At 44.9% G+C, this 14,875-nt stretch overlaps 1 protein-coding gene across 4 annotated transcripts in view; it reads right to left on the bottom strand.

Annotated features, from left to right (window-relative positions):
• LOC140740153 (cdc42-interacting protein 4 homolog) overlaps positions 1-14,875 on the bottom strand; it is a 170,874-nt gene that overhangs the window by 36,843 nt on the left and 119,156 nt on the right. For all 4 annotated transcript variants that reach the window (XM_073069118.1, XM_073069119.1, XM_073069121.1 and 1 more), the window contains one exon: positions 11,809-12,006. In XM_073069118.1, coding sequence (XP_072925219.1) covers positions 11,809-12,006 — 198 coding nt within the window. The remainder of the gene's footprint in view (positions 1-11,808; positions 12,007-14,875) is intronic.

Genomic DNA, 14,875 nt, shown 5'->3' with positions numbered 1-14,875 from the left:
ACTTTTTTCATCCCTGGGCATCAGTGCTTCCACACCAGGCAACTAGTCAGGATCCTCTCCTCTGTGCGTCTATAGAGGTGGAGGCAGATTCGATTTGAGCGCCTACGTGGGAACCTGGATAAGTACTGAAAGGCAAACAACCAATGTGCTGAAGAAGAAAAATCAGAAAAGAATGGGGAAGTTAGCAGGGGAAGTGGGAATAGCTAGCTTGCTTTTACTCTCAGCCAGTACCGACTTGATGCCCCAAAAAGCAGCTTCTATGCCCCAACCGTTCAGTGGTGTGACTCACTTGCTTGCTCAGGAGAAGTTAGGGCTGGCCAGCAAGGTTCACATCCTGCAATAAACCGATTAGAACATTTCACATTTTCCCTCCACCTGCCTTCTGCTTACCCCGGGGGGCACTTGCAGACTTACCTGCCGTGATGCAGGGTATCGACCAGAACATGGAGAATTCCTCCCACCCACCCCACCCCACCACAGTTCCTACAGCAGCCTTGCCTGGTGTTCCATTCTGCATTTGCACTCGCTGCTGTCTTCAAGCTTTATTTTAATGACAATCTCCTGAGCTGGTTTTCATCAGCTGAAGAATTACTTTTCCCTCACACCCACCAACCCCCTCCCACACCTTCCCTTCTCCAGCCCCTCCTCCCTCCCCTAAATCAAGCCCTCACACCTCACCTATCCCCTCCCCAGAGCCTTCTCCCTCAGCCCTCCCCATCCCTTCTTCTCACGCTCCTCCTAAATCAAACCCTCTCACATCTCACCTCCCCCCATGCAAGCCTCACTTAAAACCAAACTTCCCTTTCTCACCTCCCCTCACGGAGCCTGCTCCCAAAATACCTTCCCTATCCCCTCCCCTCACCCAAACCCTCCTTCCTCACACCTCCCCTATTCCCTCCCCCAGACTCTCCTCCCTCAACACCTCCCCGTCCCCTCCTCTCACTTCCCCTAAATCAAATCACTTTCACACCTCACCCTCCTCTCTCACCCTTCACACCTATCCGCCTTCCACCTCCCCTACCCCTCTCCCACCCCCAACACCTAACCTACCACCTCCCCTCATGGCTGGACCACCTCCTCCCCCTCACAGTGACCCAGTCAGTCCATGAGAAGACATATAGAGAGGAGGTAAAACGGCTTGTAGAATGGCACAAACACAATAACTTGTGTCTCAACATGGACAAGATCAAAGAGATAATTGTGGACTTTAGGAGGGTGCAGACTGACCACTCCCCTCACTGCATATGAACAGCTCCCCTGTGGAGAGAGTTGGGAGCACCGTATTTCGGGGAGTGCAGATATTGGACGATCCGACCTGGTCCCTCAACACCACCTCTTTTGTCAAGAAAGCACAGCAGCATCTCCACTTCCTGACAAGCATGAGGCGAGTGAGGATCTCCCCCCCACTCTCACCAATTTTTACGGGAGCATCATCGAGCGTCCTGACCAGCTGCATCATCATCTGGTACGGGATTTGCAAGACATCTGACCACAAGTTCCGACAAAGTATTGCGAGGACTGCTGAGAGGATCGAGTCTCTCTTCCACCCGTCAGCGATACTTTATCAGGATGACTGTGTACACACTGTCAATTATCCCTCCCACCTGTCCAACAATCTCTTTGACCCCTACTATCAGGCAGGAGGTACCGCAGCATTAGGACAAGTCCTGATAAGATGGGAAACAGCTTCTTCACCCAAGTCATAAGACTACTGAACTCCTTGCTACCAGCCAGGTCTTAGCACTCATAAAGTGCCAGTAGCATTATATGGTTTACTTTTTAAACTTGTGTCGTAAAAGCACCTTATTAATTGCTAATTTACTAGTGGTAATATGGCTTTATATGTAACATGCGTGAGTTAAATGAACTTAGTCGCGCACCTTCTTCCGGAAGAGCATCGTTTCCTTTGGCACTGTACATGCGTATAGTTGAATTAAAATGAACTTCAACTTGAACTCCCCCCTCACACCTCACCTACCCCCTCCCCAATCACCCCTCCTCTCACACTTCTCCACATTTTCCTACCTAGCTTTGAATCATCACTGTTGGGGACACAGGAAGTCCACAGACCTCGGTACTTCCAGATTGAAGCCCAAGCCAGCTCCACAGGGCCCGGGAATAGAGCAACAAGCCATTGCGTTTTTCCCTCCCAGCCTGGGTGCGTTGGGATGATGCAGACACATGAAAGAAGATCAAGATAAGAAACTAGAATAAAAGGGTCTTGAGAATAGGCGTGTCTGTGTCTCTGGCACGAGGCAATGCCTACTTTTACTAACTTTCAATCACACAAAAGGCCCTAGTTACCAAATAGAATAATGGGTATCAGATGGTTAAAGAAATGAATACTAAAAGCAAAACCTTTTTAAAACTTGTTTTCGCTCTGGACACGCCTTGCTGGAAGCAGTACTCTCTGTGTCAATTACACTCCCATTATGTGCACATGAACTGAGCTGGTAAGAGTGAGGTGTCATTGATTCCCAGAGTAACAGAAGCAGAGCTGATCTTACAGATAAGATCAGAGGGGGCACAGATTGGGTGAATGCAATCAAGTTTGTTTTTTTGCCCAGTGTTCAGGAATCAAGAACCAGAGAAGAGATTTAATAGGAACCTGAGAGACAAGCTTTTCCTCCCAGACCAGTCAGTATATGGAACGAGCTGCCAGACGAAGTGACTGCGGAAGGTATACTAACAATATTTAAAAGATGCACGGGTAGGAAAATTTTAAGAAGGCTATAGCCCAAACTTGGGCAAATGCAACTTCGTCAACGTGGACCAGGTGGACTGAGGGGCTTGTTTCCATGCCGATGGCTATGACTGTAAGAGGAGTACTGGTAGAATTGATCTGACAGCTAGCTCAGACTGGACGGGCTGAACAGTGTCCTCTGTGGTATGTGGTGCACAGAACAGGATACAACAACACAGCAGGGGTCTAATGATGTTCATAACAGGTTCTACATAACTTCCTTGCTTTTATTTTGTTCAGAGTCTGTTAACAAAGCCAAGAATATGGGAGTTCCAACCCCGAGCAGCTACTTGAAACTGCCACCTGTACTGTCAATTGCTTCTTCATAATACATCATCACTGCTAACTTGTTTTGCTGCATAGCTGCACAGAAGTGGTATCTATTCTTTTCTTCTCTTGGATTTTACTCATAAACCCAGACACATGACATCTGGCAGGAAACGGTGAGTGCAACCAGAATAGCATGAAGCTCTTCCACGTGGTCCTAGTGCTTGCCAGATTTCATAACACAAAGCACTGAAGTTAGTGACACATCAGTAGCTTTTCCCCTGTCCTCTACCCTCCAATTCGCTGACCCAAAAAAATCATGAAAATATCCAATAGTTACATAAATGGTCATATTTTACAGCACACTCCTAGATCATCTCCAAGCATGCACAGAATTCCAATGGACCAAATCACTTCCCAGCAACTGATATATGAAATTCCTTCCCGACCCAATCAAAACACATTAGAGGATATCCCAGGACATGGCTGGAATGGTTCTTTCAATTTAAAAAAAAATTAATGTGGAAACATACTCAAGTTTCTTATATTTTCCTATGATTTTGGAAGAGGCCATTTGGTCCATCATGCCTGTGCCAGCTTTCACTTCAAAAATTTCCCTCCTGCTCATTCTCTCTTGCAGAGATTCCCAATTCTCTAACTCCATAATTCAAAGCCATTTCTGGCCCTCTTCCCATGTCAATGGCTATATGTCATTAGGAGCTTGAGATCTGGTAAAGCAAAGACTCTGGCAAATTTCTACAGATGTACAAGGTGGAACATTCCAACTGGAAGCATCACTGCTGTGTACGGAGGGGCCTAACGCACAGGGTCAAAGGAGGCTGCAGAGAGTGGTAATCAGCCAGCTCCATCACGGGCACAACTCTCCCCACCATCGAGGACACCTTCAAAAGGTAGTGCCTCAAGAATTTGGCATCCATCATTAAGGATCCTCACCATCTGGGACATGCCTTCTCTTTACTACCATCAGGAAGGAGGTACAGGACCCTAAAGACCCACATTCAACATTTTAATAACAGCTTCTTCCCCTCTGCCATCAGATTTCTGAATGGCCCATTAACACTACCTCCCTATTCTGCTTTCAGACTAGTTTTTTTTTGTAACTTACTGCAATCTTTTGTGTCTTGTACTGCTTACACAAAACAAATTTCCCGACCCATGTCAGTGACAATAAACCTGATTCTGAATTCCATGCTCTCTTTCCCCACACCTTCTGAGGTGCTGTCAGTTCTGAGTGTTAGTGGACAGTTCATAAGGAGCTGGATGAACTGAAAAGGGGTGGATATAGACAGATGGTTAATGCTGTTTGAAACACGTGCACTAGTCTGTTGGGACTGTGCGTTATCCTGCCAAGGAAAGAAAACAAACATTCTAAGTTTGTGGATGATCCTGAACTGACGTAATTGAAGCAAAAGGAAGATGTACGGCCAGATAGAGAGGATTTGATGGGACAAATGGCCTAATTCTGCTCCTATGTCTGGGAGATAAGGAGTAATGGGTACAGTCATGAGAATGTGTGGAAACAGCAAAGAGAAGGATTGTGTAATAATGCTAGAATCCATGAGATTAAACTTTGCACTGTAAAGGGCTTTCTCGTGCTCAGCTGTGTATGCATTCCAGCGTACTCTGCAGTTAAAACCGCTGAAGGAGGTGGAGGAGGAATAACTGCGTGCCAGTTTCCTGATTTTAATCTATCCACTGACAGTTGACTGTGGTAAAGTTTAGCAAAAATATTGCCGGTAACACTCAGCAGGACGGGCAGTCTCTCAGGAGAGACAGAAACAAGGTTTGGCGTCAACGACTTTTCACCAACAAGCTAAGGCGCTCATTTTGTAACAAGATGCCGGGCACCCAGAGAAACACAGAGAAAGTGCTGCACGACTTCAGCAGGTCAAGCAGCGTTTTTGGAAAGGGACAGACAGTCGACATTTCAGGCCACGACCCTTCATCGGCACTGGGGGGGGGAGGAAGCCAGAATGAGGTGGGGGGAGGGGAAGACAGGGATAAAGTGAGGAGCTGCAAGGAGAGAGCTAGAAAAGGTAAAGGGCTGAAGAAGAAGAAGAAATGTGATAGTAGAGGGCAGTGAGGTAGACTAGCTGGCGGCAGAGTGGATGAAATGGAGCGAGAGGCTGCAACAATTCGGCAAGAATTTACCTGCTTTTCACATTGAAGGCCCAGCCAGTTCTGACTAATGAAATAGTCATATTGATTACATCTGAATAAGCTATTGTATCATTGTTAAAATCCCCAAACGTATTAATCACCTGGGAGTCTGTACTACAGGAAACCATCTGCAGCAGTGAAAGATCAAAGTTACTCTAGACTACAGGTTAAGAATTGGGAGTTCATTTCTTCTACCACTTTCAAGGAATAATAGTACTCCTTTTTCCAGTTATCCCTAGTTTAAAAGATATACCATGCTCTTCTGGAAAATGCCTGTCCTGGGGTTGAAGGGCAATGTGTGGGTGGGAGGGAGGAACAAGGCTTGTTTTGCTACTCTAGTGCTGTGTTCTCTGTTGTTCTGCCAAACTGCGGACATGCTGTGTTGGCACTGGAACGTGGAGACGTTTGGGGGGACGTCTTCAGCACATCCTCAGGTTGTGCTGCTTGTTAACACAAACAAGGCATTTCACTAACACAAAAACAATCTGCAGATGCTGGAAATCCAAAGCAACACACGCTGGAGGAACTCAGCGCAGGTCAGACAGCACCTATGGAGGAGAGTAACAGTCGACATTTCGGGCCGAGATCCTTGATCAGGACCGGAAAAGGAGAAGTCAGTGTAAGAAGGTAAGAAGTAGAAAGCGGCAGGTAATAGATAAAACTGGGAGAAAGACAGGGGCTGAAGTAACGAGCTGGGAAGTTGATTGGTAAAAGAGAAAAAGGGGAAATCTGATAGGAGAGGACAGAAGACCATGGAGGAAAGGGAAGGGGGAAGGAGCACCAGAGGGAGGTGATGGACAGGTAAGGAGATAAGCTGAGAGAGGGAAATGAGAATGGGGAATGGTGAAGGAGAGGAGGGGGGCAATTCATTGAAGACATTTCACTGTACGTTTTGATGTACATGATAAATAAACAAATCTTAAACTGAATCTGCCTTAATATTCCATTTTAATCCCCTTCTTTAAAATTGCATTCTGTCTTTAGTAGAAGTCAGGTGGCAGTTCCAGCAGCCTATGTTCAATCTAACCTCCCGCGCCATCTGCACGCAGTTTCCCTGCTCTCCCTGCGAATATGAGAGCTTTATCTGGATGTCCTTGCTTCTCCACACATCCTGGTAGATTAATTGGCCTTAACTTGTGAGGCATTCACGGGAATGTGGAAGGAATAAATTTGGATTTAGTCGGTGCGAATACGGCCGGCTGAAGTTAGACGATGAGACATAGGAGCAGAATTGGGCTATTCGGAGTACCCAGTCTGCTCCGCAATCAATCATGGCTGATCTGCTTTCTTCGTTCTCCTGCCTTCATCCTATAACCTTTGATGCCCTTACTAATCAAGAATCTATCAACCATATGAATGCCAAGTTATAAATGCCCATAAGGGAGGGTTCTGCCTCAGGATGTCCCATCTGAGGGGAGTATCCTGCTGTAGATCACACACAGTGAAGATCCAAGATCACACCGCCAGATCTTTAAAACCAAAGTACCTACAAAGCAACAACACCTGACCAGGTACCCTAGCATACTTTCCACTTGAAGGTATGATTACCTTGTACTTCCTTCTCATATTTTGTATTTTCCTACCACACAACAGGTGGGGCCTTATGGCCAAGCAACTATGTATGGATCTCTGAGCAATCCAGTCTCTAAAACTTGCTTCCAGATAACCTGTACCTATACCCTTTCAAGCGGATACAAGACCATATGATATAGGGGCAGAATTAGGCCATTCAGCCCATCAAGTCTGCTCTACCATTGAATAATGGCTGAGTTATTTTCCCTCTCAACACCAATCTCCTGCTTTATCCCTGTAACCTTTGACACCTTTATTATTCAAGAACCTATCAGCCTCCACTTTAAATATACCCTCTGGCTTGGCATCCACAGCCTTCTGTGGCCATGAATTCCGCAACAGATTGGGTAACATTACAGGACACCTTCACTTAGTTTGCAAGGATAATCCATAGTTTCGAATTATCTGCTGGTTAATTTTCCATTTCTCCCCCACCTTCATCTCTCTCTCTCTCTACCCAAGGCCCCTGTTGTTGTTCCAATCTAGATCACTGCAAGCTCGAGGTCAGTATATGATATTGTAGGAGGTAGAACATCAGCCATGATCTAGAAAAATAGCAGAAAAGCCTCAAGGGGCCAAATAGCCAACTTGCTTCCATTCCTCCTGTTCCAATTAAGTCATATTGCTACACATCCTGAGACCACGTCTGACCAGGTAGCAAGGATAAGCCAAAATTAGCCAAACACGAACAGCAGCTCATTCAGCATTGAAACTAAAGACAGCAAAATTAGGAGGGCAGTTTTTCTTCTGTATAAACTTCGTGCATCTTTTAATGACAAAACCTGCGATGATGAACTTGATGTGTACTTACTGAGAAAAAGAAAATAGCAATAACTTGTTAGCTATTTCAAAGAAATTTCACTTGACTTCTGCTATGCTTGCATGCCATCCCTCGGTTCTACGCCGAGATGATGGCAAATCAGCCAAAGTCATACTGACCCAGTATCCATTTTGCCATGTTGTTTATGGTTTGAGTGGAATAGTTAGAACCAGACAACCTCTTCTCAGTCTTTTCCTTCTCTCCGATCATGAGAAGACTGTGATTGTGATGCAATTACAAAGAAGACATGCCAGCAGCTATCGTATATTTCATCAGGAGTTTGAGGGGATTTGGTATGTCAAAGGCTCCAGCAAATTTTCACAGATGTACTGTGGAGAACATTCTAACTGGCTGCATCACTGTCTGGTATGCACAGAACTGGCAAGAGCTGTAGAGGGCTGTGAGCTCAGCCAGCTCTATAACGGGCACTCGCCTCCTCGGTATTGAGGACATTTTCAATAGGCGATGCCTCAAAAAAGCAGCATCCATCATTAAGGACCCTCACCACCGAGGATGCACTCTTACCCAATTTCCCTCAGGATCAGTAAAGTATGTCTGTCTGTCTCATCTTCATCAGAGAGTAGTTTCTTCCCCTCTGCCATCAGATTCTCACTAGTTTTATTCATTTTGCACTACTCCATTAATTTAATTTTCACATATACTTTTTGTAATTTACACTACTTTTATGTATTACACAGTCCCACTGCAGCAAATTTTGCAACATATGCCAGTGATATGAAACATGACTTTTTTTTAAATTTCTTTGGCTGAATTCTGTTAATTACTGTGACTATCCGAAGCTCACCAATCTGTAGCACTCGGTATCATTGTGAGATCTGTCCCTGCAAAGCACACGGAAGGAAGCCCAACTGCACTGTAATGCAACCACCAAACCTCGGATCCGGAACAGTGACTCAGGGAGAAGAGATAACCGAAGTGGTCAGACTTTTAAAGGTGAAATCTGCTGGTAAAGGAGGATTTCACAGTCCATAGTTCCATATCGCACCGCGCCAGAATGTAGGACAGTGCAGTGACACAGTTACCAGAGCTGCTGCTTCACAGCTCCAGAAACCCAGGTTTGGTCCTGACCTCTGGTGCTGTCAGTGTGGAGTCTGCATGCTCTCCCTGTGACTCTGTGAGTTCTTTCCTGGTGCTCCAGCTCCATGAAGCCACACGACAAGGAACCAGGGCCTGCTGGCCACCAAACACCCATTAATCCTACAATTATCCTATCCTTAACTGCCTCAGATTCTACCACTCACCTGAACCAATTTACAGTGCGGCACTAACCTACACTTGTGGTCAAAAGAAGATTTTAGTTGGGAACTTAATATTCAAGGATACGCATTGTATCAAACAGACAGGGAGGTAGGCAGAGAGGTTGGCGTGACTCTGTTGGTAAAAAATTAAATTAAATCCTTAGGAAGAGATCATTGTGGGCAGAGTTAAGAAACTACAGGGTAAAAAGACCCTGATGGGAGTTATATACAGGCCAGGATATGGGCTACAAATTACAACTGGAGAGAGAAAAGGGCAATGTCAAAAGGGCAATGGTACGACAGTCATGGGGGATTTCGACATGCAGGTAGACTGGGAAAATCAGGTTGGTGCTGACTTTGGATCCCAAGAGAGAAATTTTGTAGAATGCCTACAAGTGGCTTTTCAGAGCAGCTTGTGGTTGAGTCCACTAAGGGATCAGCTATTCCTGATTGCGTGTTGCATTATGGATCAGATTTGATTAGGGAGCTCAAGGTAAAGGAACCCCAACTAGGCAGTGATCATAATATGATAGAATTCGCCCTGCAATTTGAGAGGGAGCTGGTCAGATTTGTCCATACTACACTGGAGTAAAGGGAATTACAGAGGCATGAGAGAGGAGCTGGTCAAAGTGATTGGGAAGGGATATGAGCAGGGATGACGGCAGGCAACAATGGCTGGAGTTTCTGGGGCCAACTCTGAAGGCACAGGATAAATACATACCAAAAAGATGTATTATAACAGACAGGATGACACAACTGTGGCTGACAAGGGAAGTCAAAGCCAACATAAAAGCAAAAGAGAAGGCATAGAGTAAAAATTAGTGGGAAGATAAAGGATTGGGAACATTTTAAGCACCAACAGAAGGCAACTAGAAAAGCCATAAGATGTGAAAAGATAAAATATGAAAGTAAGCTAGCTGATAATATCAAAGAGGATGCCAAAAGTTTTTTTTTCCAGTTATATAAAGAGAAAAAGAAAAGCAAGAGTAGATATCAGACCATAGGAAAATGACACTGGAGAGGTAGTAATGGGGGGCAAGAAATGGTGGATGAACTGAGTAAGTATTTTGCAGTCTTCATTGTAGAAGACACTAGCAGTAAGCTGGGAGATTCAGGGTTGAGGTCAGAAGTGAATGCAGTTGCTTTTATTAGGGAGAAGGTGCTTGGGAAACTGAATGGTCTAAAGTAGAAAAGCCACCTGGATCAGATGGACTACACCCCAGGGTTCTGAAAGAGGTGGCTGAAGAGATTGTGGAGAATTAGTAATGACCTTTCAAGAATCACTAGATTCCGGCATGGTTCCAGAGGACTGGAAAATTGCGAATATCAGTCCACTCTTCATGAATGAAGGGAGGCAGAAGAAATGAAGTTAGCTTGACCTCAGTGGTTGGGAAGATGTTGAAGGCGATTTATAAGGATGAGGTTTCAGGGTATTTAGAGGTACATGATAAAATAGGCCAAAGTCAGCAAGGTTTCCTCAAGGTAGAACCTTGCCTGATAAATCCACTGGAATTCTTTGAAGAATTAACAAGCAGGATAGACAAATGAGAATCAGCAAATGCTGTGTAATTGGATTTTCAGAAGCCCTTTGATTAGGTGCCACACATGAGGCTGTTTAGCTAGATGAGGGCCTATGGTATTACAGGAAAGCAGATTTGCAGGAAGCAAAGAGTGGGAATAAAGGGAAATGGCTGCCAGTGACTAGTGGTGTTCCGCAGGGGTCCACGTTGGGACTGATTCTTGTTACATTGTACATCAATGACTTGGATGATGGAACTGATGGTTTTGTGGCCAAGCTTGCGGACAATACAAAGATAGGTGGAGGGGCAGGTCGTATTGAGGAAACAGAGAAGGACTTAGACAGATTAGGAGAATGCATGAAGAAGTGGCAGTTGGAATATAGTGCATGGTTATGCACTTTGGTAGAAGGAAGAAAAGTGTGGGCTATTTTCTGAATGGAGAGAAAATACAAAACTCAAGAGATGCAAAAAGATGCAAGAGGTGCAGGACTCCCTGAAGGTCAAATTGCAGATTGAGTCGGGGGTGAAGAAAGCAAATGCGATGTTAGGATTCATTTTGCCAGATCTAGAATATAAAAATAAGGATGTAGTGTTGAGGCTTTATCAGGCACTGCTGAGGCCTCACTTGGAGTACTGAGAGCTGTTTTGGGCCCCTTATCCAAGATGAGCTGACATTGGAGGGGGTTCAAAAGAAGGTTCACGAAAATGATTCCAGGAATGAAAGGCTTATCATGTGAGCAATGTTGGATGGCACTGGGCCTGTACTTGCTTGAATTTAGAAGAATTGAAACCTACTGAATGTCGAAAGGCCTAGGCAGAATGAATGTGGAGAGGATGTTTCCTACAGTAGGGGAGTCTAGGACCAAGAGGGCACAGCCTCAGAATAGAGGGGCATGCATTTAGAACGGAGATGAGGAGGAATTTCTCTAGCCAGAGGGTGGTGAATCTGTGGGGTTTGTTGCCACAGGCAGTTGTGAAGGCCTGAGTGAGGTTGATAGGTTCTTGATTCGTCAGGGAGTGAAAAGTTATGGGGAGAAGGCAGGAGAATGAGATTGAGAAGGAAATGGATCAGCCATGAATAAATGGCAGAGAAGATTCAATGGTCTTATGATCTTACTGGCCTGCACGTCATTGGAATAATGGCAGGAAATCACAGTACTCAGGGGAAATCCAGGTGGTCACATGCAGAACGTGCAAACTCCACAATGAAAGGACCCAAGTCTCCAGAAAGTTTCCTCCCCACATCTCAAAGACGTGCAAGTTGGTAACTCAACCCTAGTGGTGGGTGGTAGAATCGGTCGAAGTGGAGCAGGATGTTGGTGGAGATGTGGGAGGAATAAAGTAGGATTAGTGTAAGTGGTCAGCAAAGACTAGATGGGTTTGTGACCTGTACAACACTGATCTACACCTTAGCTGATGATACCCTAGTTAGTGGTCAGCCCTTACCTTGTTCTTCTTGCCGAATGGCCAGCGTTTGTTCTTGCTTTTGCCGATGGTCCTTTGGTCAACCTTTGACTCTGATTTAAGGGAACCAATGCTATTTTCCGAAGAAGTTCGATTAATCAGCTGGCTGTAGTCTTCAAACTCTAACTCCCCTGGCCTCTCAAATCCTGATTTGTAGGCCTCAATCAGAACATGAGAATCCTGATTCCAAGAGGAAAAAAAAAGAAAATAAAAATCAGCAGATTTGCTTCTAGTTTACTCTGTTAATCATGCACATGTTGTAATCATTATAATTCAGTGGTTAATTAAGTGAATCTGCACCCAGAAGCTAGGACTACCAACAACATAGCCCATCACAGCCCCTGAGGAATTTAAATTAATTAAAAAATAACTCCATCTGCAACAAAAATCTCATCTCAGTAATGGGGCATGACAGCAATAAATTATTACTATTTTTATTTGTGTTAGCGCCGGAATGTGTGGTGGCGCTGGCGAGCTGCCCCAGCGCACCCTCAGGTGCGTTGGTTGTTACAGCAAACAGCACATTTCACTGCATGTTTTGATGCACAGGTGGTAAATAAATCTGAATCTTGAATCCTTCAGGTATTGCGGTCTGGCCCAGTCTGGGCAATATGTAATTCACCGAGTGCCCTGTGTGAAGAGCTGACCAGCTACTCAGTGCAGGGCCCAATTATGGATGGACAATAAATCTTGGTTTATGCCAGTGTCCTTGAAAATGGAGGTCCTCATCAGGGGATCAGAGGTGGAGAGGGTGAGCACCTTTAAAGTATTCAGTGTTATCATTTCAGAGAATCTGCCCTGGATCCAGCAAACAAGTGCAATTACAAAGAAAACATGGCAGCAACTCTATTTCCTTAAAAGTTTGCAACAATTCAACATGTCATCTAAGACTCTGACACACTTATGCAGTGGAGAGTATATTGACTAGTTGCATCGCGGCCTGGTATGGAAACAGCAATACCCTTGAACGGAAATGCTTACAAAAAGTAGTGGACACAGCCCAATCCACCACAGGTAAAGCCGTCCCCACCACTGAGCACATCTCCCAGAGGCGCTGTTACAGGAAAGCAGCATCCATCATCAGTGACCCCCACCATCTAAAACATGATCTCTTCTCGCTACCACCATCAGCAAGGAGCCACACCAACAGGTTTAGGAACAGTTACTACCCCTCAACCATGAGGCTCTTGAACCAGTGGGGATAACTTCACTCAACTTCACTCACCCCAACACCTAACTGTTCCTACAACCTATGGATTCACGTTTCGGGAAGCCTCATTTTGTGTTCTTGATATTTATTGCTTAATTTTTTTTTGTTTTTATTCTTTTGTAATTGCATAGTTTGTTGTCTTTTGCACATTAGTTGTTTGTGCATCCTGTGTGTCTGGTTATTCACTGATTCTATTCTGTTTCTTTGTATTTGCTGACAATGCCCACAAGAAAATGAATCTCAGGGTAGTACTGGTGACATATGTGTACTTAGATAATAAATTTGCTTTGAACTTTGAAATACATTTAAAAAACTGAAAGGTTGTTGAGCAAGGTCAGAATTGCTACTACTCTTGGATTGTATGCCTTGAAGAACAGGAGACGGTGTACAGAGAGGAGGTAGAGTAGCTGGTAGAATGATGCAAGCACAACAACCTGAGTCTCAATGTGGACAAGACTAAAGAGATGATGGTGGATTTTAGGAAGGTGTAGGCTGACCACTCCTCATCACACATTAACAGCTCCTCCTTGGGGAGAGTTAGGAGCACCAAGCTTCTGGGAGTGCACATAATGGAAGGTCCCTCAACTCCGCCTCCTTAGTTAAGGAAGCACAACAGCATCTCCAGTTCCTGAGGAGATTGAGACAAGTAAGGCTCCCCTCCCACCCACCACCCTCATTCTAACCAATTTTTACAGCAGCAACACTGGCAGTGTCCTGACCAGGCGCATCACCATCTGGTACGGGAATTTCCAAAGGATTGTGGGGGCTGCTGTGAGGATCACTGGGGTCTCTGTTCTTCCCATCTGAGGTACTTATCAGCAGCGCTGAGTATGCAGGGCCCTGGGCATCATCAATGATCCCTCCCATCCGTCCAACAATCTCTCTATCATCAGGAAGGAGGTGCTGTTGCAGTAGGACAAGGACTGTTAGGGTGAGAAGCAGCTTCTTTCCACAGTCTGTGAGACTCCCTACAACCACCCAGGTCTCGCCACACATGAAACAACAGTAGCGTTATACAGTTTTACTCTTTAACTCGTCACATAAGTGCACCTTATTATTTATTAATTTATTTATGGTGATATTACTTTATCTGTTGTGTGTGAATTACTGTGTTGTACCCCCTGGTCTGAAGGAAAGTTGTTTTGTTTGGCTGCATACATGTATATAGTTGAAATGACATTAAACTTGAACTCAAACAACATGGTAAACCTTCATCTATTGCAGAATCAAGTGAAGCAGCCCTGTTCTTGGAGCACTGGGTAATACTGCACAGATTGTTGTTCAAAGACAGAAAAGGAGCTAGTAATTCTAAAGTACTTTCAGACCTCTGAAATGTTCTGCAGGTAAGGAATTGTTTCCTGTTTCCTTACGCTGAAAGGATGAAGGAAACACAGACAGCAAACTGCACAGAACAAGGTCCTCCCGTGATGCAATTTTAAAAAAACAAGCAAACTTTTGTTCGGTCTGCAATAGGGAGGATTATCCAGTGCTAACCATTTTAATTCCATTCTGCTTTCCCACGTCCAAGACCTCCTGTTGGCCAGAAGAAACAATGAGTGGATTTGACAAGTCAAGGACAGGGGAAGCAGACAAACCAATTGTCTTTGTTTCCTACCCACTGCCCACACCCCTCCCCAATTTGTGGACTCTGAACTGATTCGTGCTCTGGGGTAATCTAATCAGAGCAACTGAATGTGGACACAAAGAGCTTCAGGTAACGACCTGCTAAACACAACACTATTCTCAGATGAGTTGCTACTTGTTATGTAAAATGCCAGACCTACCGAAGAAGCTATCTGCAATCTCGTTACTCTGTCTGGGTTGCCTCGTTTAACTGGT

Source organism: Hemitrygon akajei, chromosome 16 (assembly GCF_048418815.1).
Source record: "Hemitrygon akajei chromosome 16, sHemAka1.3, whole genome shotgun sequence".
Lineage (NCBI taxonomy): Eukaryota > Metazoa > Chordata > Chondrichthyes > Myliobatiformes > Dasyatidae > Hemitrygon > Hemitrygon akajei.
The sequence above is the reverse complement of the archived record's forward strand: the minus strand, read 5'-3'. Positions and strand labels throughout refer to the sequence as shown.